Here is a 23924-nt window from a genome sequence, read left to right as displayed (position 1 = left end):
CGATGTCGAACATTCTTTGCGTAGGTAGATGTACGTTTTTTGCTGCACAGAGGCGTGTGCGCAGTTTGGCTGCAACAAGGTAATGATCCGAGTCGATGTTGGGTCCTCGGATCGTACGTACATCTAATACACTAGAAGCGTGTCTTCCATCTATCACAACATGATAGGAAACTTACTTCATGAGAAATTATATTATATACGAGCCTAGCTCGTAATTGTTTAATTGAAATAAGATTAAGGGTTGAATGCAGCAGAGTATTAAATTTCGCAAATTAACCTATAGGGAGCGTACGTATTTACCCCTTCTACTAGATGTGTGTTAGTAGGTAGGCGGGTGAAATAATTGAAGTAGCAGTCTGGCACACGCCATGTAGCACTAAAGGGCCGGCTTGAAGGTTGGAGAATGTTGATGGGATATAGGTTGAAGCAAAAAAACAAAAAATGTTGCTAACGGTTGCCAAATTTCTGCTTTGATTTTGTCCCGATTTCGCATGTGGGCACCGGGCTTTCTTAATATTTCAATGTGGGATTAAGAGTCACCAGAATGTGAATATACATACATACATATCGCCCTGATCAAAAAGGTTCTAGAATATATTCAGAAAATTCAACTGCAATGCCTTTATGCTAGCGTTTGATCCAGCTCTCGAAACATTTCTGGAACTCTATTTTTGGTATAGCCATCTTCAATTTTTCCAAATAGAAAAAAAAGCCGTATCAGGAAAATTCGATGGCTGTTGGATGGTATTCAATTCATTATTGGTCAACAATTTACGGATAATGATGGCACTCTGCGACGGTGCGTTACCATGCTGTCTGACCTTCTGGCTAAATATCGTGGTTTACAATAATCGTACCGTTGTAATCCATAAAAACCATGAGCTTCGCTTTCTTTTTTGACTAAAAATTACGTGGTTTTTTGGCATTGGTTCATTCGGTGCTCGCCACTAACTATTGAGCGATATCAACACGGTTCCATTTTTGCATGAAATTCAGGTCCTTTGGCACCAACTTTGCAGCAACACGGCGCAAGCCCAAATTATTAACTACAATGTCCTGAATGGATCCATAAGCAATGCCTTCAAGTCCTCCGCCAACTGTCTGATGGTTAATTTTCGGTTATTGATCCACTTTTCTTCCACTTTATGGGTGTTTCCATCAGTTTTCGATGTCGACGATCTGGCACTACGTTCGTCATCCTCGTTGGGCTTACGATCTCTTCTGAAGCGCTCATGCAACTCCGTAAATGGTTGTTTTCTTTAGAGTATCATTATCGAAAAAGTTTCCCAACATTTCTAAGGTTTTCGCACAATTGAATCTTTTTTTAACGCAAAATTTAATACAAACTCGTTGTTGCATATTCAAATCCATATTTGAAACTGCAAAACATCAAAAACACGTGCAGAGGTAGATTTTCTTAAGATAGCCTCACTTTTGTAAAAGTCAAGCAACGGCGATAAAATTTTGGTAGGAATGTTAATCACAGACGTAGCAGCATAACACAGAAAAAAAGAAACACAGAACTCAAATCAGTTGACTTAGAGCATCACCTAACGGTTGTTCCGAGAACTTTTTGCTCAAAGTGGTATATAATCAGTTTCAATTAATTTTCTACAGCTCATCGCGCTTCAAAGTCAATTATAATTTTAGCAATGAGACATTCAAACCCAAAAAGAAATCAAAACAAATACAAAAAACCAAGAACCAAAAATATGCAATAAACAATAATCAGTAAACAATAGTCACATGCATCCATATTATTTAATTAAATTATTATAATTTTTTTTTTTCATTATTGAGTTTAATTTTTTTAATTTTTTAACTTTTTAAGCTTTTTACGTTCTCTAACGGCCGGTTTAATTTTTAACAAAGAAAGCTCAATTCAATCAAGGTGACCTTAATGCAAAATTAATGAAGCGTAAATTTTATGTAATCAAACCAAAGCAACAAAACCGCAAAAATGTATCTAAGCGCAAATGAACTAAGAACCCACCCCCCCATAACAATAGCTCAGCAAATTCAGAATATCAAAAATTTTAATACCAGAAAAAAATAATATTCTAATGCTTTAACAATCACACAACAAATTGCTGAGTTTTCTTTTTGATTAAAACTTAGGGCATTCATTTGCTGAAATATGAAACATAATTTAATTTACTTCACATGAAACAGCTACAGCACGTTTTAATATCACATTGGATTACGTTATTCAGCAACTTTGTGCGTATCGTACTTTAATTATGCACTGAATGACGTAAATTGCCATATAAAATTTGAAAATGATTATAAATACGAGTTGATTGAAAAGTATTGAGAGCGGCGCCTATAAGCCAGTAACTTACCGTATCGACACATAATTTTTGATTAGTTTCAATGGTAAATTTCAAAGAAATTGCCAATCAAGACAGCAAATTGAATGAAGTTGGCAATTCTTGTTGTGAAATATTTTAAGTCATATATTGCCAACATCTGTGAAACAATTAGCTGCCATTTTACATATTTGATAGCCATTTGATATTTTTTTTTGGCTCTTCCATTGGCAACATCTTTGATCATTTTAGTTTTCAGACTGTGCATTTCCCTTCTTTGCAAAAAAGAATTCATCCAAAATCTCGGCGTCTTTCTTTCCTCTTCATCGTATAAATCAAGCAATGCTTTCAAACAAACAAGATCGCGACATTTTCAAAATAACGATATCATAAAATGGCAATGCCCATACTTACAATTTTGCCATCGCATTCAATCAAATTTGACAGTTGTTATAGAATAAAGAATTGAGTGTCGAGATATTGTGTACAAGGTTCATAATTCACACGCAATTTTAATATTTCATCTTTCATTTGAATAAACAAAGAATTTGATTTCGATTCAATTCATTTTTGTTTTTTTTTTTTTTGGTTTCAAACCATTTAAAGATGTTGTGTCAGTGTATTTGTTTTTCATTGGAAAAACTGAATATCGTTCCCTATATTTTACATGAAATAATTACACATAGAAAACCTGTCCGTAAATTTAGTCACCATTCGTTAACAACTTAACAAAAAACTAAGGAACAGTCTTTTGCCGAAATTATATTGATTAAAATAATAATTTTATTTATTTTTTTATTTTATTCACATTCTTTGTTTTCTTCTTTTTTTTTTTGTTTTGCTCTCTTATTTTTCAATCAACTTGCAGTTTGCGCTCGAATAACGTAATTCATATATTTCAAAAAAAAATTGCACTTCAATGAAGTAATTCGTCATATAAATTTTTAAAACTCAAGGCACATTAAACAAATTGTACCAGTAGAGCAAACAAACCATATTTTTTGTTTTCGCTTTTGGCCCCAACATCAAAATCTATAAATACAGATTAACAGCTCAGAATAACTTAAACAAAATTTGACAATTTGGAGACCAACTAAATAGAAAAAAAATCGGAATTGCAAACCTGCTACCGTTAAAACTGAATTATGTACGTATCTCGAATCAAGATAGATTCACTGGAATTATATATACGAGTATATATAATTGGCGCGTACACCCTTTTTGGGTGTTTGGCCGAGTTCCTCCTCGTATTTGTGCTGTGCGCCTTGATGTTGTTCCACAAATGGAGGGACCTACAGTTTCAAGCCGACTCCGAACGGCAGATATTTTTGTGAGGAGTTTTTTCATGGCAGAAATACACTCCGAGGTTTGCCATTGCCTGCCAAGGGGCGACCGCTATTAGAAAAATGTTTTTCTTAATTTTGGTGTTTTCACCGAGATTCGAACCAACGTTCTCTCTGTGAATTCCGAATGGTAGTCGCTCACCAACCCATTCAGCTACGGCGGCCGCCGTAATTTGCTGAGCAGTGTAACAGTTAGACATTTGCATGAACAACAGCTAACAGCTGATTGTCATTTGAAATGACATTTTGCTTTCTAAATTTCTCCTTTACATTTTTAAATAAGCATAAACATACCCCATAAATGTTTGGGAATGCTGACGAAGTGGCAGTTCTTGGTCGGTTATAAATCCGGGTCGTTCCGATAGCGTAGAACCGACTATTGCAGGAACGTGAAAGGGAACTTATCTACATCAGTGTGCCATGAAATATGCACTTTATTCAACTAGCAATCCATTTTTCGGGCCATTTTTATGTATAACTCAGCCATAAAACATTTTTCCTCTTATCGCAAATAATCTATCAAGCCATTTTTTCATACCTTCTATAGAAGCAAACCTCTGCTCGGCCACCTGCATAATAAAGCGTTGCAAAAAAACTAGTAATTGGAAGTAGGAACGTCTAGTCGGTATAACTTTCCAGTTGAATGATTCTAAGGTTTTGGAATATGCCACAGAGAGAAAATAATTTTTATATAGGCTTTTTCTAGTAAGGTGAAATAAATAGTTCTGACAATTTTCCGTTTGATGTCTTTTGTGAGCTAAATCTAACGATGTACACTAAACAGCGATTTAAAGGTGACATCAGAAAAAGTTTTGAACAGTTTTGTGAATCATCTAAATAGAGCATTTACTATTGGCAGCTTTTGATATTAATTGTATCACCAGGTTTCAAGGGATTCTAGATATAAATAATAAATTCTCATTTCTGGTGTTATCAGACACAAATCACCGTTTTCTTGCCAAAGTAATCCGGTTTAGCGGTTATTGTTGCCGTCCTGTCAACTTATCTGGAAGTCATGCAATCATTGTGATTGACTATCTATGATCAGAAAACTAATAACGAATCACATAATACAAGTTGATGTGTAAACAAGCTATTAATAAGAGCGTTTCATAAAAGTGCAGCTAATGAACTACTTAATTTTAGCCTTACGGCTTAATTTATTTATCTACTTTTTCAGCAATTTATTTTCAACTGATTTTTTTGTTCTTATTTTTCTACATATTTTATAAAATATTCACATTATCAATCAAATAATTGTTCGTAAAGACATCTTTAATCTACTATTTTATTTTGCCAGGTTTTTTTGTAAAATATATTTTACTTAAATTTGTTATTAGAAAAAAATTTAGTGCCGCTAAAAATTAATATAACTATTAATTACAATACTTTAAGTAATTATTTTAGTATAAATTGCATGAATTATTAATATAATTATAAATTTAAAACAAAAAAAAAATATTTATATTAATAAACACAAAATCTATTTACCTCAAACAAATTATGAATTTCTTTTTTGTTTACATTTTTTCGGCATTCTTTACATTTTTGGCAAACATCTTTTCCGCTATTCATTTGAGTTCGTTTGGAATTGTTCTCCTTCTCTAAAATTGTGTTTGTAAATAAATTTTATTTTCCTCCTTTGCTCGTCTTTTATTTATTTAGCTTATTTTTCTCTGTGTGTGTATATATGGCTATTTCGTATTTGTGCATCTAATTTCCATTTTATTGTTGTCTTACTTCTTGACTAAGCAGTTTATTTGGCTTCTGCTACTTCTCCCTTGCTCCTCCTTGCTCCCCCTGGCTCCTTGCATTCCTAATTCGCCTTTCTTTTCCCAGTGCCCTTGACATTTATGCAATCAGACAATTTGTTTTGAATTACTGTGGAAAAAGTTGTGTTTTTAAGATTGATTATGTATATCGCACATATTCTTCAGGAGAGAGGCAGCTAACATTTTTTTTTTGCTAGAAAAGGTAGAGTAGTACAGCATGAAGAGAATTATAACTGAAATGAGAGGAATTAGGAGAACTATATTATAACGGAAATTTAAAATAAAAACTGGATTAATATGTTGCTTAACGGTAAAGATGTGAAGTGTGAATAGAAAAAAGGGTATAATCTCGATTCTATTTTTTTAGTTATGCCAGTTTTGAAGAATATGTGCTGTATATGAGACAGTGTTACATTTGAGGTCTCGTGCGGTGCATATATTTTACAAATGCCTTATGGTTTGTGAAGTACAGCTTTAAAGTTTGCAAATTTTACTTCAAAAAAAATTATATATATTTAAAATAACAGCAAGACGTTTCAGGCGTTTTAATAAAGATATAAAAATTAACATTAAAAAGAAGACGAATTGAATTGTACAGTCACAGGAGATAATTCCTTTTTTTAGGAATTAATTTTTAAGATATTTTTTTTAATGGCAATTAGTTTCTATTCAGCAACAAATCAAAATCCTTGTATTTACTACTTCAACTTCGCTATCCACAGTCCAGCACTCTTTTATGATTTGGCGCCACACGGCCATGCTTTAAAAAATTAGTCTCATCAGAACTCGAGTGTAGACTTTCAATCTACTCATATCTACGAATTTTCAAAAATCACAGCTATGACGTTAAGGAAGCAACTGAAAATTTCCACTTCAGTAAGAATATTGAATGCCAAAGTTGTGATTGGCTTCTATGAAAATTTATTTACAGGCTGATAGGCGATATGCAAAAATGGGAATACATTGGCGAAAAAGTAAGAGTGTATTTGAAATTGATCGATAAAATGTCTGTAGACTTTCCCATGTTAAAGTCAATTTGAAGTGGAATACTAGGCGCCTTCGATTCGCCACTTCTCTGTTCGCTATGTTTCGACTCTACATATTCCCGTAATGAAAAGTTTGCATCTGAGAGCAATAACAAAGTTATCGAGGAAAATTCCTCTCATAAAATTGATATAACTCATTATTTTCAATGCTGTCGAATCTCTCTTTCCCGATATTAGGCAAATTTTATTAGGCCGCATTCATACAGGAAAGCTTTTGTTGTTTCAAATTTGCGGACTCTCTTTTAATGTTCTTCTTGTTATTACAAACCTTGGAATTGTTTGTTTTTAGTCTACAGTCAACAGCATTAAAAATAACGAGAAGGCAAAGCGTGTTGACAGAGCACAAGCGTCACAAGTAACGAGTAGAAGCAGCAAATATTTCCCTATATGAACGCAGTCTTACTAATACTCGTTAAATGCTTTGAAACAAATTTAATTTTTGGCAGCTCTTTTCCAGTGCTGCCAACATATAGGTTGTTATTTATACCAGTTACTTCAACTATTCGCCACTCGCTAACGAGAGGCCTTCTATTATTTTGTTTGGTAAATACCATTTTTTATGGACTCTATTTTCTAAAAAAAAAAATAAGGTCCACACCCTCTTGCCGCTATCTTCCTCAGAAACCCTACAACGTGCTGACATGGAATGATTCGATTTGCCAAACGTTAGCGCGTATTCAAGAACACAGCAAATAATTTTCTTAAAATCCACAAAGCTCTACTGAGGTCCGGAAAGAGTATGTGCCAGCTCTACGCGTATAATTTGCCCAAGTTGCCATATGACCGAGGCGAACAAAGATTTTTGTGGTATCTTATATGGCAATTAATGTTTCCTACGAGAGAACTTTTACATACCACAAATGGAGTAAGACAGGGAACTTACATATTTAGAGATTTTTAGTAGCTCATGTGCATGAATTTGTTATTTTTTGTTTTTCTGCCAGAATATTTGTTTAATTATTAGTTTTTTCTTACCCACATTGGTTGGAAACTTTACTGAAGCAACCTCTAGAAAGCACATTTCAAGCGCGAAGATTTGAAAATGCTACACTGTTTTCAATATCACATTTTTACCAAGTAAAACAAAAACAAAAATTAAATAAATAAATCATCGTATGACAAATAAATTAATCCAAATGAAATCTTCTACTTTTTTCTTTTTATTCTATCCTTATGCCCGAACTACACTGGCTGCCTACTTTGTGAATAAAAATTTAAAATAAAAAAACCTACGGTATTCCTCGGGCTGCTTTAACTAATCCATTCTGTTCTTCTACTAATTGTCGACGCACAAACGACAAAAAAAATTTACGTCTGATACCCTTCTTACCTAACCCAACAAAATTGTTCTATACACATCCGTCCCAGAATGGGGTTTATGCACTTACGCAAAGCGGATACACAACAACAACAGCAACAACAGTTTTCCAATAGCAATAACAACAACAGCGCTGGTGGAATTGTAGCAACGGCCACAACGAGCAGCGGCTGCACCTTGCCGCATCATCATCATCACAATGTAACCGCGCCCACGCTGAGTAGCCTCAATAAACAAACCAAAACACACAACAACACCTTGATCAGTTCGACATCAAATGTCGTGACTGCGGGCATAAATGAAAGTAAAATTCCTGTGGTGCGCTCCAGTGCAGTGCTAATTGATGCGGGCGTCAGCAATGCAGCGGCGTCAAGCAGCGGGGGTGGTATTGGGTCATCAGCTACCATACCACCCTCACGAAGTGCAACTTCACGCGCTCCGCATCATCATATGACGTTACGCGGACGCTCGCGAATACGCTATCATCGCGCAGGTGCGGCGGCTGCTACTGCAACGATGGTAGAGCCACCATGCACGACTGTGACAGCGCGTTACTATCGTGATGTATCAGCAATACCGTCGGCTGCTGCCTCACCTTTGGATGCTGGTGGTGGCGGTGGCGGCGGCGCGGGTAGTACACGTTCAGTTTCGGCAACGCTTGATTTAAACTCAAATCCATTACAAGATGTGGCTGGCAGTTCGGCTGCCTTCTTGCATAGTAAAGTCTCACAGTCGACCTCTCTGCCTAAATCTCACATGTTTTACCAACGTCATCACCATCATCAGCATCATGGCAGCAGTTCTAATAAGAATAATAGCAACAGCAACAACAACAACAATAATAATAATAATAACAATAACAACAACAATAATAGTATGAATGTTCAATTAAATGAAAATTTACGTTCCACACCGCCTTTAGATACAAACCGGCTGAGTAACAACAATAATTGCGGTCGCAACAGCTTCGATGCGGTAATCGCTGCAACAACCACAGGAGCGCGCTTCTCACCTACTGGCATCCCAACGGGCATCACTAAACGCAACAAACGTTCGCTAAGCAGCACAAGGCTAGAAAAGGACAAATGCGATGAATACAATACGAAGCTGTTGCGCAAGGCAGCTGGCAATAACAATACAGCGCAGAGCAACAGTAACGCGTGTGCAAGTGAGGGCGCTCCTGGCAATGCAAACACCAACAACAACAACGCTAATAGCAACAACCATAACCAGCTCTCCTGCAGCACGGGAAGAGGCGACGTGAGTTGCGAGTCCAGTGGCAGTAGTATCAGACCCTCTGGCGCTGCTGTGAGCGGCGGTGGCTATCGAACACGACACCACGTGCCAAGCGCTGCTGCGACCGCCAACAGCACATTGCTTGAGTCATCTACAGCCTCGTCCGCGTCGTCAGCCTCCACTTCGGGTATACCAACGCCGACAGCGGCCACCACAGCGCATGGTTTGTATTTGCAGCGTGGCAGTGGCGCGCGCTATGCTGCGGCGGCGGCATTAGCGGTCGAACGCGAGCGTGAGACAACGCTAAAGCTGCGCAAAAAAATCAGTTACTGAGTACGGCGCAAGTGATTTTATTTTTTATGTTTATTTAAGTGTAGAATTATACAAAAATATACGTACATAGAATTGCACGTGTAAATAAATATAAACATAAATATTTTTACAAAACTTAATTTACGCTAGAAATATGAATTTAGCGCGTTGCTGTATGCGACATGAATGCATAGAGCAATGGCCCACTAAAATAAAGGAAGCTATATGAGTATATATTACCGATCTTATGTTAAATAATTATTTGCAGACATATGCATATACAAAGTGATGCGAAATTATTCATCAAATTTTATTTTTCAATAACTTGTTTACAATTTAAAAATAATTATTTCGAATGATGGAAATCTTTATTTTGAACTTTATGCGTACCATTAATTGTCTGTTTGTAGACTGCAGCTGTTAAATTCACAAGTGTCAAAATGATTGACATAGGTACAACCCAAAATTTGCAAAATTAGCAAAAATTATAAACCTTCCGAAAGGCTGATGAATTTTGCGCCACCTTGTGTATGTGTATAAATACATAATATTTTAGGCTTCATGTGTATGCAAAGCATATAAAAAAACATTTTATCCAAAGTACTGTAAATTTCAAAATATTCATTCTTCAAATTTGAATCTATATATTACTTTTTTAAATTATTTAGCGTGAGATCACTGTAACTCACAGCTGCTTATGTGAGTTAACGGTTGATGCCAACAGTTACGTGTAGCTGGTCTACACGTACAACACTTTCATTCTCACACACTCACTCTATCTCTCCCACTGCATGTGTGTGCCTAATGAGTCAACTGGCGCGCACCTTTTTGTTGGTAGATGTTATTTTTTCTTTTGAGTATCATCAAGAGAAATTAATGCACTTGAAGAGTAATGAGAATATTTTCAGTGCAATTGAAAATTTGCAATATTTATCTATATACGAGTATTAAATTTTAATAAGATTTCACTTAATTAAGCAAAAATTCATTATACTAAGCAATATGTATTGAGCATGTACAGAAAGTTCATTATTTACACAAGCATGAACTCATAAGAAAGATCGCTATTGAGTTGTTTTAGTATGTTTGAGTAAACCAGCAGTTGACAGGAATATGATTCGCGAGCAAAATCGAATTTAAATAAACGAAATACTATAAAAACATCGCCAACAAGGGGAAAGGATTTTCAATCGGAAACAAACTCAAATTAAGAAAATGGAAAATCAAATGAAATGCGTGCTATCTAGTTTTATATTTTTGAGTAAACGAACAGTTCGCTGTCGAGCTTTCTGACTAGCGTGCACTTTTATCTAGACCGTATCATTGATTTGAAATATTTATCTCGTTTCTATTTATCCAGATGTTTTACATATCAATATAAATGCAAATAGATCTTGTGACAAATAAACAAAATAATGTAATTTTATTTATTTATACGAATTACTTATCTACATCTATTACTAATATGAATTGTTTTAACACAACTACATATGTATGTATGTACATATACATTTATTTTAATATATGTAAGTGCTGTTATTATTTTCAGTTTACTATTAAATTATTTCAAATGCTGAATTACTTAATTAACCAATTACACTTTTTGACATGGCAAGTTGAATTACCTAAACAGATAATAAATAGATTCATTAAAACCGAAATTTTCAAAAAAGAAACTTTTTGATTAATCATAATTCTGAATAAAATACAATAATTAATCAGTAGATTCTTGATATTTTTTTTATTATTTCAGGCATTTTCAGCACTTAACCCATTCTCGAACGGCCAGCACAGAAATTATCTTTGATCTTTTTTATTTTTATATTCGGTGTTCAAAGCATCTAATTTTCCAGAATTTTTTTATAAATGCGAGCAAAATAAATACTTCTCTATATAATCATTTGTGACTAAAGTAGTGATAATTTTAGGTCATCAACTTTTTCGAATATGCGCACAACCCCAATTGCAAATAAGTTTTTTCCACTAGTAGTCATTTACTGTTTTATACAAATGTGTATCTCAAGAAAGCAACAGCAATAAAATTGAAAGTTGTATTTGAAGCCATTTTTCTTAAAAACCAAAAAAGAGAGTTTTACTTACTTTGATTTATCTGTTTTTTCAACTGCCTGGCAAAGGTGAATTTGCTATTGTCGAAACTTCGCCAAGGATGGAGTAAATCTCAGAAAACTTCCTTGGTACAAACTGACAATGCTCAAGTCATCTGAACAAAAACACCATTGCACTTACTTCTCGAATGCGAAGCCACATTGGGAAGATGAATTAAGCATTTTGATTTGACAGGGCCGGTGTAAATATGCCTTCATTTAGCCCAGCACTGCACCATCTTAGGTTGCATTAAAAAACCGGTTTTAGATGTGCGAGTAGTGCATAATATACCTTAAGGACGAGGTGCACACCTCTATTTTATATACCTGCAAATCTGGCAGGCCAAGCTTTTCAGAGAACGAAAATGCCTTTATCGGCGGGAAATGTTTAATGAGAATGCGGCAATTCGAATCAAGGATTACAGATTCTGTACATCGTGACTAGGATCATAATATTAAGCAGTTGATACTGGCCAGTAGAGTAAAATGTCTTTAAACTGGTTTTATAAAATTATTTAGAAAAATATTATATATGCGGCCGCACATTTTTGCACGAGTAGGCGCTGGAAAATACCAACAAACTCCCATCGTACTCGACGACAAGCAACCAATACTGCTATACGGCAGGGGTCATGTTACATGTTTTCTGTGACGAATAAGCGTAGCTAACGACTCTAATACGATTGCCCATCGAAACACAGGTGTGCACCAACGAAGCGCATGCCTCTCTCTTTTCGCCGTGTGGGAATGGTTTTGTGCTAAATACATTTAAAGTCCACTTTAAGAAGTGACAATTGAAATATGAAAATTTTTAATTTATACTAATTTTTTTATTTATTATTCGATCCATTTCTAAAACAAATATAAATATTTGTGAACTTTTGCCAAAAAAAAAACACGTATGTTTTGCTCTTGGATCAATAAATCGTGATAATTGATTAGTAATGTCTAACATTTCTTTCAACTTTTATTGGAATGGATTTAAAAGTCAAGATAATGAGTGTATAATAATTAATAAATTATAATTTAAATATTATAGAGAGCCAAGAAATTTACTTTTTAATGGGTAGACATTTCTAAGTCGACTTTAGCTATTTTGCCAAAAGTCCACACGCACGAGTATGTATTACATAGACAGAGTGGGTTGCACATCTATCGTTAGGAATTTAATTTAATTTGACTATAAATAAAAGACGCTTGAATATTTCGCAATTATTGTAAATTTTTTTTTTTTTTTGAATTATTTTTTTATTATTTTTATTACAAAGTAAACCTTTAACACAGAACTCAATTTCATTCAAATGATTTGTACGACCGGCTGCATAGTAATTCATTCCCTCAGCCCAATTTTTCAAAACATTTTCGCGAATTTCGGCGCTATCTCACTTCTGCTTGAACCAACTCTGGCTTATTTGTCTAATGGAAGCAAATTGCTGCCTCTAGGCGACCAATTGGCAGCATTCGACTGACTTTATTCTAGCGAAAAGCGGCCCATGGGCAAAAAATCTCTTTTTAAAGTCAAAAAATCAAAAAATAAGGCGCACGACCCAAAAATCAAATTGACTGAATTTCATTTTTTGTTTGTTTTTTGTTGTAAGAATAGCTTAATAAAAACTATGAAAACATCACTAGAGCATATCTATGTATGTATGTATGTATTTATCAGCAACTTGTATTAAATTTCACAACCGTACATACATATGTATGTATTGAATTGTATATAAAGAAGTAAATAAATCTGCAGTAATTGAAACTACTCAATGTGAGGTTATGTAATATTCAACAAATTTCTTAGAGCGCCATTATGGTGCATACAAATAATTGTTATTAGATTATATATGTATGTATGTATGTACATAGCAATGATGATAAGGACATACGTATATACTGTACACATACGTACATATATATGTATGTATATATGTGCAACTGTACTATGTTTGCAAAAATTATTATAGAATTGATACTTGTGAAATATACAGAAATATATAACTGAAAGTACCTAAAACCTAGAGGATACCTAAAAAACAACAAAAACAAAACAAATACAATATGTAGCACTACTTATACATGCATTTGCATACAAAACAATGTGAATATAATATACAAATTAGGAAGTAAGAATAAATGATTCTTATAAAAGAGAAGAAAAAACAAATACATATGTATGTATGTGTGTAGCATTTTGACTATATTATGTTATTTACATACCTATAATTATAAATATATTACACTCATATAAATGCTTACAGGCAACTAAAGCATATGCAAACATATACATGCATACATACATACGAATAAGGTTTTGTAGTGCATTTTTTAATGTTTTCTAGTGCAATGTCATTACTTGTTTGACTAAATATTTGTTATATCATACATATATACTTGCTATATACATATGTATGTATGTATGTACACAGCACAGTGACAAACTCCAGTGAAATGGGGAAGTTTATGTTTATTCTCCTTATGCTGAACGTCGCTGTTGCATTATTGTAATTATGTATAATCACATGTGCATTATTATCATAACTAATTTTACTAATATAATATATTTATATGTATATGCATTATTAAAATTATTGAAACTTATCTTTTATAAGTAATTATACATACATACATACATCATTTACGTGCATACGTATACATATTTGTAAATTGTATTTCAAGTATACATAAATACATACATATATTAAAATTTTTTCAACTTTATACAAAGTATAAATACTCATATAAGTACACACATTTAGTTAAGAGCACAATTCTTATGTTTATTTCCTAATGGAATTTAGTCCTAATGGAACTTAAAGTAAGTTAAAATTCTACTTACCTACATATATATGTACATATATAATTATACAAGCACATACATATGTGCATATATACATATTATATGTATTTGTGCGTGTATATGTGCATTAACTCATACGCATGCATAAACATTTAAAGATAATTCATAAATTCAAATAAATTGCCTTAACAATGTTGTACAAACACACTAATACATATTAGTCATAGTAAATAGTGAGGTTAATAATATAAAACAATAAAATCTTTCCTAAAAACATTAAAACAAATTATTAGTTTCTCAAGTGTGTACGGTGTTGAAATGGTCGTACTTTCAAATTTATTTTATTTTTATTGCTGTTTTTTATATTTATATTTTTGTTTTTTATATAACATACATGTATTTTTTATTTCTTTTCCCAATGCAGTTAGGTGCATAACTAAATAAACTTTAGTCTCGCAACTTTTGTTCTTCATCATAACCTCCTCACTTTTATAGTTAACAGAAGTACGAAACAAGAGCCCAAAGTATTTTCTGCTTCAAATCAAATATTAACAATTATTAAATAATTTTAAACATTTTTTACAATTTTTACAATTTTTCATTTCATGCAATTTAAAAAAAAATGATGACTATAACCAAAAGCTAACTATTAAATGTTAAAACAAAAAACAATAGAAAATAAAATGCATATAAACATCTTGTAAACAAAATAAAAGAAAAGCCCTATTAAAAATATAAAAGAAATATTAAATTTATTCAATGCACTGATTTTATTACTCAATACAAAGGTTGGGAGAATAATATATTTGTAAGTAAACTGAAGTATTCGTTTACGAAAAATTTATTTTATTTATTTTATTTTATTTTTTGGAGCTTACATGATAATAAAATTAAAAGTAAACTAAGCAAACGCAGCGCTAGCAGCAGAGGCTTTCGGCTGTCTCGTGATGTACTATATGTTGAATCAGATACGACGGAGTAGGTCGGTGTCCTTCAGAAATTTGTAAATATGTTTGATGTTTTCTTCAGTGGCTTCTTTTAGAAGTAGAAGAGGGTCTGTGCTCCTGAAGTGGTGATGCCTTTGAGAAGCAAGTTCTGGGCAGGATACCAGTAGGTGATGTACGCTGACTGTTGCTTGGCAGAAGGGGCAGGTGTTGGGTGTATTACCCTTTAATAGGTGTACGCTGGTGATTATGGTGTGTCCAATACGGAGTCGTGTGTATGGGGTAATGTGGTTGGTGGGTACCGATGTTGGATATGTAGGTTTGGAACGTTTAGGGTTGATGTTGGAATAATGATGTTTGTAATACGACCATTCGCGAAGTAACTTGGTTTGCCTCTGTACATGAATGAGTCGGTGTATGTCGCTAGGTAGAATGATTTGTGATGTGACTGTTGGTGTGATGGACATGTCTTTGGCAATTGTATCTGCCAGTGTGTTACCCTGGATGCCGGAGTGCCCAGGTATCCACATAATTTTGATGCTGCTCCGATGGGTTATTAGTATGTTTTTGATACTATCGATTATTTTGCTTGATTTTTTGTTGTTTTTAATGGCTTGGAAGCAGGACAAACTGTCGGAGCAAATTATATGCTTACCCTTACTTTTGGCGCAGTATTGAACGGCTTGTAGTATGGCGGTTGCTTCAGCGGTGAAAATAGAGCAGAATGAAAATAGGAGGCCGTACGCGATAACTTCCTGATTTTCTGTTACCACTGCGTAAGAAGTGTGGGATCCTTTTGACCCGTCAGTAAAAATCAATTTCCACCCGTTAAATTTGTATTCTGCGATGGATTCGGCGAACTTGGCCCTGTACACCGCGTTTGGGGTATTTACGAAAAATTAAATGGTAAGTACTGTAGTTACTGTAAATATAAATACGAAATGTGAAATCATATGATGGGAGGGTAGTTAAATCGAAATACTAGTGTCAAATAACTTTGTTTTACAATTTTTATTAAATTCTGCGTTGCAATTATTACAGAAACGTTTCGCATTTAAGTTCGTAATTTTTTAAAATAAATTTAATTCGATTCTCGTACGCATACTACTCTATAGGATAGCAGCATGAAGCAGTAATTAAAGGTGATAAAACTTGTGTAATTTCCACCCTGTGTCGGCCATCTTGAGCTACTTAATGAATCCGAAACGCCCATGAAACAATAATTAAAGGTGATAAAAGATGAGTAATTTTCACCATCTGTCGAACATCTTGATCGACTTAATAAATCCGTGATATTCTCTTGACTTTTTATTTCGGATCAAATACTAAAGAAAAAGTGCTCAAAAGCATAGCAATGAAAACTTTTGCTAAAAAGATTAGCAGGCAATATTGTTTTTGTTGTGTCTCAAAATACAAAATGAAAAAGAATAACTTTGCCGTGAAATGTGTGAGAGTACTCTTCTTATAATACGTTCACACATGCATACATATATATATATAATTGGCGCGTACACCCTTTTCGGGTGTTTGGCCGAGCTCCTCCTCCTATTTGTGGCGTGCGTCTTGATGTTGTTCCACAAATGGAGGGACCTACAGTTTCAAGCCAACTCCGAACGGCAGATATTTATATGAGGAGCTTTTTCATGACAGAAATACACTCGGAAGTTTGCCATTGCCTGCCGAGGGGCGACCGCTATTAGAAAAATGTTTTTCTTAATTTTGGTGTTTCACCGAGATTCGAACCTACGTTCTCTCTGTGATTACCGAATGGTAGTCGCGCACCAACCCATTCGGCTACGGCGGCCGCCACACATATGCAATAATCACCTATAAATCCACCAAATTCATCTACCCGTTCACATATGGCAGATAACCTGCAAAATTGACAATCAGCTGTCAATACTGCTTTAAGAGTTTTTTATTCATACAAATTATTTTGGTGGAATATTTCGGTTTTTTTGGTTTCTTTAATTATTATTAACGATATGAAAAAAATACAAGGAGAAGGAAGAGCTAATTTAATTGCGCAATTGGCTGCTAATAATAAACAGTTGAAGGAAATCCGTATTCGACGTTTACTGAGGTTGCAAAAAATTATGTCAGCAATGCGCATGGGATATTCTATATTACATTTTATAATAAGTAATAAGAGAACAAAACGTTTATGGACACACGCTTTTTTCTGTAAAATGAATCCATAATTAAAAATTTTATTAGAATTATGTTTACAAACTTGTTTTCTTCACCGGCATCCATTTCATTTAGTTTTTATTTTGATGTGTCTCCTTACATTCGTAATAATAATTATCGATAACACAGAAAACACAGGGTTGTATGTTAAAAAGTATCGTTATTATCTAGGATTATTTTATAATCTCAGATTTTGGGAGAGAAATTTTGTTTGGGAAATCGCGCTTTTTAATTACGGATTTTGAGTGATATACTTACATATATGTGATCGTATTATTAACTTCTTAGTATCAAAATCGTAAACTTTGTAAACAAAAATTAAAGTAAGGTTAAAAGTTAAAGTTATAGAATAATATAAACATTGAGGAGAATAGGAAGGGGAGTCGTTTGCAAATAATCAAAAATTTAAATAAATTTACAATTACATATGTAAGCTCAATCGCTGGTTCTGTCAAATCCGTATAAAGTCAAGTGGGAATACCGCCAAGGTGAATATATAAAAAGTGGTGGCGCTAGAGCGATCACAACATTTATATATATTTTGTTTTTCCAATTTGGTGTTTTGAATGTGAATATTTCCATGAAAATATAAACAAATAAACAAAGAAGTAAGTCACGTTGCCATTCAAACATCAAGTCGCAAAATCTGCTGCTCTAATACCACCATCTTAAATTAATTCGCCTTGGATACCACGCTAGGCACAAGTTCCTGCAAGCCAAATTTATTATTATATATTCGCCTCGATCTTTATTCTTTTAAATAAATAATCAACTCTCAGCGTTAGAGAGCTATAGATGTTGTTATCGACATCTTGCGTAGTGTGGCAACGCTCAGCATACGTGTTATGTATCGGCGCTCGATGTCATCTTTGATTCGGTGGCATTTGTTTATGGTCAATAATTTTTCCTTCGAAGCATTTAAATATTGTACAAATAATGTAAAGAACTTAAAGCCTTCTCCTGAAGCCGCTACTTATAAACTTAACAAACAAATATAAATCCATTGATGAAGTGTCTGAAAAATTGCCTTAAAACTTGAAACAAAAACAAAGGAACAAAGGCACGTAACTAAAATGAACACTTCACATTTTGTGCAGTCTGCCTGCTGTGCGTCGTTGGTATTTTTGGCATTTTGTATAGCCGATTCCGCCACCGATGAGGTAAGCATCTAAAATCACCAACTAACGGATATTTATAGTGATAAAGCTTAGCTCCAAATTGGAAGTAGATTATCTACATATTGCTGGCATATGTTAATTATGATGGTATGTGTGTAGGTAGTAGTGAGTGTAGGCAAACGGTATACTAGGGCGGGGATATACACTGTTGCGCTATTATTTTTCAGTTTGTTCTGATACTGATAAAATGTATCGATTTTTACTTTTATATTAAATTTGAAATTTTCGAAATCTTTTATTACAGCACTACTTGCCCTTACCGGCCGACGACATGGTTCTTAGCACAAATAAACGCTTTCAACAGATCATGCAAGGTGGTGGCTTAGCAGATATAAATTGGCCGCAGCCACCAAAATTGAAAACGGAAATCAACGTGAAAGACGAATTAACCAAATTGAATACAAGTTAGAAATTTTAGTTTAAATGTATATATGCAATTCTATTAGATGTAAATAAAATATTATCTTGGTTGCAGCTTATGTATATCAAAGTGCATGGCCAGAAGAAGATCTTAAATTGGGCGCAGTAACCGCAGTTAGTTTCGATAAGGCTGGAAATGTAGTGATATTTCATCGCGTGGATCGTATTTGGGATGAAAATACATTCAATGACAGAAATGTCTTCCTACAACGAAAGAAAGGGCCCATTCGAGAAAACACCGTATTGGCACTAGAACGTAAAACGGGGCATGTCGTCTACGGCTGGGGGAAGAATCAGTAAGTTTCTATGAAAATTTAAAATACTCAAAAAACTAAAAATATATAGGATATGTAAAATATTTTAGAATGTAAATCGATTTCGTCCAATATTTTAATTAATCGAATCAATTTAAATTCTTTAATTCATTCAATTAGATTCTACATGCCTCATGGTTTAACAATCGATCATGAGGATAATGTATGGCTTACAGATGTCGGCCTGCATCAAGTTTTTAAATTTGGCCCGCTTGGTTCTTCTGATAAACCTTCGATGACTTTGGGCACAGCATTTATGCCCGGCGTAGGGGATTCGAAATTTTGCAAGCCTACCTCAGTCGCCGTTCTCGAAAATGGTGATTTCTTTGTTGCTGATGGTTACTGCAATGCCCGAATATTAAAATATGACAAAAATGGAAAGAAAATACTCTCATGGGGGCAAAACTCATTCTCTGGTAATTAAATTACTTCAACTCCTTTCTACTATTTATTTCTTTTATTTTTGTTTTTTCAAACTTACCTTTATTTTATAAGGCTCTTCCTTTGAAGTGGCCCCAAAAAATTACTTCGCCATTCCACATGCACTGACACTTGTGCCTGAACAGCAATTAGTATGTGCAGCTGATCGTGAAAACGGGCGCGTACAGTGTTTCTTTTGGACTAATGGTACATTCCACTCCCAATATTATAGTCAAATTGTAGGCGATCGGTTATTTAGCATGGATTATATACCAGCAGAAGGTAATGTGGAAAACGAATATTTTACAATACAACTGGGATCATGGATTTTAAAAATGCAAACCATTTCAGGCGGTCAACTTGTTATCGTAAATGGACCCACAGCTGAGTTGAGTGCCCAGGTGCAGCATTACAACGAAGTGCGTGGCTACATAATGAACATGAGAACTAAACAGGTGGTCTCGAAATTCGGTCCTAATGATATGCAATTTTCAAATCCCCACGATGTGGCCGCAACCAAGGATGGCAATGAAATATATGTTGCTGAACTAAATCCAATGCGCATACACAAATTTTTGCATAAAACTGTTGCCAAATCGATGCCGTTGTCATCAGCAAAAACACTTTTGAATAGCAGCAGCAGTTACACTTTAAGTCACAATGGTCCCGAATATCAAGTGGATATGCCTTTGATGAAAGCTAGTAATAACAACGCCAGCTCTGCACCTGGACCGATGTTAGTAGCGAAATCGCATCACCCAGGAGGCACAGCAATACTTGTTGTATCGTTAATGCTACTTTTTGCCGCGTTGACGTTTATATTAGCATTTATTATTGCACGTCGGCGAAAACGAGGTAACGAATCGCTAAATGTTGGCCCACCCAGTGAATTGGTGTATCGAAAATTAGTCGCTTCGAGTCAAAATATTTGTGAAGAATGTCCATAAGGCGCATTTATCTCTACATCTCTATGTGTAGCTTTACACTTTTTGCGTTTTGATTTTTTATTTCGTATACAAATATATTATGTAACCTTTTGTAGTTTTTGAAATTTCAATGTTTGAATCACCTTGTCATACGATGATTTACTTGTGTAACGAATTTGGCAGCTATTTTCTTTTGTATAGCACACTAGTTGGTGTTGTAACTTTGAAAATAATTCATTTTTTCATGCCTACATTTATGTATGTACCATGTGCTAAATTATGTGTTTATTAAAATTTTTGCTAAATGCACGTATAAAATTCTTAAACTATATTAAAATTTGATAGCTAATTCAAAATTATATTGTACCGTATTATGCTTTTTTATATTAAGTGTCACTACCGTTTATTTTTAGCATGTCGTAAAAATAATAAAACTTTTTATTAAGAAAATTTAATTTATTTTACTTTTTTCCTTTCTACACAATGCAATTTAAGGTCGTAATCATTTTATTATTGTACATTACTTGTGAAATATTTCTTTATCCATTATCCAGTGCCAAAGAATGAATGTTGCCTGTGTCACCCTCTAACTTTGTGCGCCATTAAGTACCAGAGCTAAACTCTACTTGACTGTTCCGTCTATGTATGTATGTGTATGTGTACTTTTAGGTTGTCTACCATTTGGCGTGAAGAATCGTCGTCATGCTTGGGATTTTCCCTCGAAACCAGAGGGATTCAAATTAGGCGGCTTGTTATTGGATCGTGGCAAACGTGGAGGTTTTGAGAAGCTCGATCAAAATGCCAGTGATGAGGAGAATGAGGCAACAACAAATATGTTAACGAGTGTGCCATTCGCCTAAGCAAACTAAACACGAAATTGCAGAAAACCAGAAAACGAAGAGAAGCTTTAAAGAAATAAGTGATTTCTAATTTCCATTGAGAAGGCAACACATGGACTGCTAATGTTTTTATGTCATAATAGTATATTTTGCGCATCAATCAATATATTATTACTTGCAATAGCAGGACTGCAAGTTTTCCAATTTGAAATTATTAACATTCCGCTGCGAAACTTAGTTATAAATTATTTGCTTTATTTAAAAATAGTCTGAAAGTGATTATTTTTATGTATATGTAAATATTTAGGTTTGTTTTTTAAGTGTGTGGTAAAGCAAAAACTGTAATAAGTCAAGAATAGTAAACTCGGGATGAGAAACTAAAATACTTGGAAGTGAAATATGAGCAGATTTGCTTGGTGTTCGAGGGTAGAGTGGTAAATAGGGATTGGAAAATGTTGTGCAAAGCAAAATTTACATTAGGTCTACTTTAGGCATACTATTCCTGATAATTACAGTGAAATTCCTTATAACCGGACACTCACCGTCGCAGTGTTTTTGTCCGGCTATGGGAGATGTCCGCTTATAAGAGATGAAGTCACAATTATTTAAGAAATTTTTGGAAGTAAAAAATATTTGCATACTTTTGTATTACATATAAATACATTCATGTACATATATCAATTAAGTACATTGTACAAGTCTTTACATTTCAATACTAGTGTTTTAAAACTAAGCTTATAGAAGCTTAAGTTTTAAAATTTTGGATTATACCTTGATCAAGGGGTTGGCTAACTGCCGTTGTATTTGGCGGCAAGAAAATAATTTTTATGTTGGTTAAGTTTAATTCCTTTGGGTCAGAAGCCGCGTTATCTAAAAACAAGATAATTTTTCGATTCTGGGCTTTCATTCTTCGATCGAACTGCTGCAGCCATTCACTCATTACTTCTCGAGTCATCCATGCTTTTTTATTAGATGTTATGATGTTTATGTTTAAAAGATCGAGGACGGGCTGCCTTACCTATAACCAAAAGCAGCTCCTTATCTCCAGCCATGTTAGCACAGAACAAAATACTGAGTCTTTCCTTTGATAGTGTACCGCCCACGCATTTTTCGGATTTAAGAGCGAGGGTTTTGTCAGGTAAGGCACGAATAAAAAGCCCACTTTCGCCTGCGTTGTAAATGTCTTGAGGCTTGTAACCGGTCAACAGAGATGGCAGTTTTGTCCTAAACTGTTCGACACCATCCTGGTTTACATCTCCAGCTTCACCAGATACGCATTTGAAAGCAGCATTATTCTTTATTCGCCATTTGTTTAACAATCCATCTGAAGCATTAAAATTAGGTACACCCAGTTTGCCTGCAATTTCCATTGCCTTTGCTTTCAAAATGGGACCAGAAATCGGAATGTTTTGACTTCTAGCCTCAGCGAACCAACTAAAATACATCTTGTCTATTTCAGAGCCGCCTTCTTTAAGAAAGCTTCGCTTTTGATGAACATTAACTCCAGACTCCCATTTAGAACGAATTTTTTCTTTATTTTTATTGATTTCAGCAGCTAGTGTTTTGCCAATATTGAACCTTTCAAAGCAAAAGAAACGTGTACCTACCATTAAATTTTTGGGCTCACTATACTTTACCTTTTTGCAATTCCACGTACTGATTATCATTAATAATTTCCATTTTTTTCTTTAATAGAAAGTACCTTCTTTTTCGGCGCCATATTATTACGAACTTTGAACGCAACCATTCGCATGTAACTGACTTAACAAACTGAATGGAAAACTACTCTTAATTTAAAACACAGGGCTTGAATGTGTGCATACATGTTAAAAGGGGAATCACCTATTTCATTTTTATAATGAACAACAAAGCTTGCTTGTGAAATTTTTGAATTTTGTCCGTTTATGAGAAATTTGTTTATGAAAATGGTTCGAAATACTTTGTCCGCGTCCGGTTATTAGAGTGTCCGTTTATTAGGATGATATTTGTATGAAAAAATGAATGAAAAACCTGCGTGCCCAAAATTTGTCCGGTTATTGGAGCTGTCCGGTTATAAGGACTGTCCGTAATGGGGAATTTCACTGTAATTATATTTTGAATGTTAAAAGCGAATTTCCGACTACAACTGATACTTCATCATTTTCAGCATTCCATTTAATCCACAATCCATATTTTTTAACTTAAAGATTTCATTAAAAATTCAGCTAATCTCAAACGAATTCTCGAATTTTCATAATAATAGTCGAATACGACGCAACAACTAAGTACTATTAAGTCAAATATTTGATTTTACAATTTTACACACGCACGGTGTGTTTGTGTTCATTTCCAACTACTTACTTTATATATTTAAAAAAACTTTATTCAAGTATTGTATAATATTTTTTCTCATAATGCAAAAAATAAAATTTTTGTGGCCAAATTTTATCTATTTATATTAAATATTGTTGTACAAATAACT

At 34.1% G+C, this 23924-nt stretch overlaps 2 protein-coding genes across 3 annotated transcripts in view; both read left to right on the top strand.

Annotated features, from left to right (window-relative positions):
• LOC128864373 (homeobox protein 5) overlaps nucleotides 1-14917 on the top strand; it is a 60696-nt gene extending 45779 nt beyond the window's left edge. For both annotated transcript variants that reach the window (XM_054103997.1, XM_054103996.1), the window contains one exon: nucleotides 7839-14917. In XM_054103997.1, coding sequence (XP_053959972.1) covers nucleotides 7839-9357 — 1519 coding nt within the window. In that variant the 3' untranslated portion in view covers nucleotides 9358-14917. The remainder of the gene's footprint in view (nucleotides 1-7838) is intronic.
• Nucleotides 14918-18202: 3285 nt separating this feature from the next.
• On the top strand, nucleotides 18203-21990 carry LOC128865367 (peptidyl-alpha-hydroxyglycine alpha-amidating lyase 1). The gene is made up of 7 exons (XM_054105652.1): nucleotides 18203-18526; nucleotides 18789-18948; nucleotides 19020-19260; nucleotides 19399-19694; nucleotides 19774-19980; nucleotides 20050-20553; nucleotides 21294-21990. Exons 1-7 carry the CDS (start codon nucleotides 18440-18442, stop codon nucleotides 21482-21484), a joined length of 1686 nt encoding a protein of 561 aa, XP_053961627.1. The 5' UTR covers nucleotides 18203-18439; the 3' UTR covers nucleotides 21485-21990.
• Nucleotides 21991-23924: the final 1934 nt, after the last annotated feature.

Source organism: Anastrepha ludens, chromosome 5 (genome assembly GCF_028408465.1).
Source record: "Anastrepha ludens isolate Willacy chromosome 5, idAnaLude1.1, whole genome shotgun sequence".
Taxonomy (NCBI): domain Eukaryota; kingdom Metazoa; phylum Arthropoda; class Insecta; order Diptera; family Tephritidae; genus Anastrepha; species Anastrepha ludens.
The sequence above is the reverse complement of the archived record's forward strand: the minus strand, read 5'-3'. Positions and strand labels throughout refer to the sequence as shown.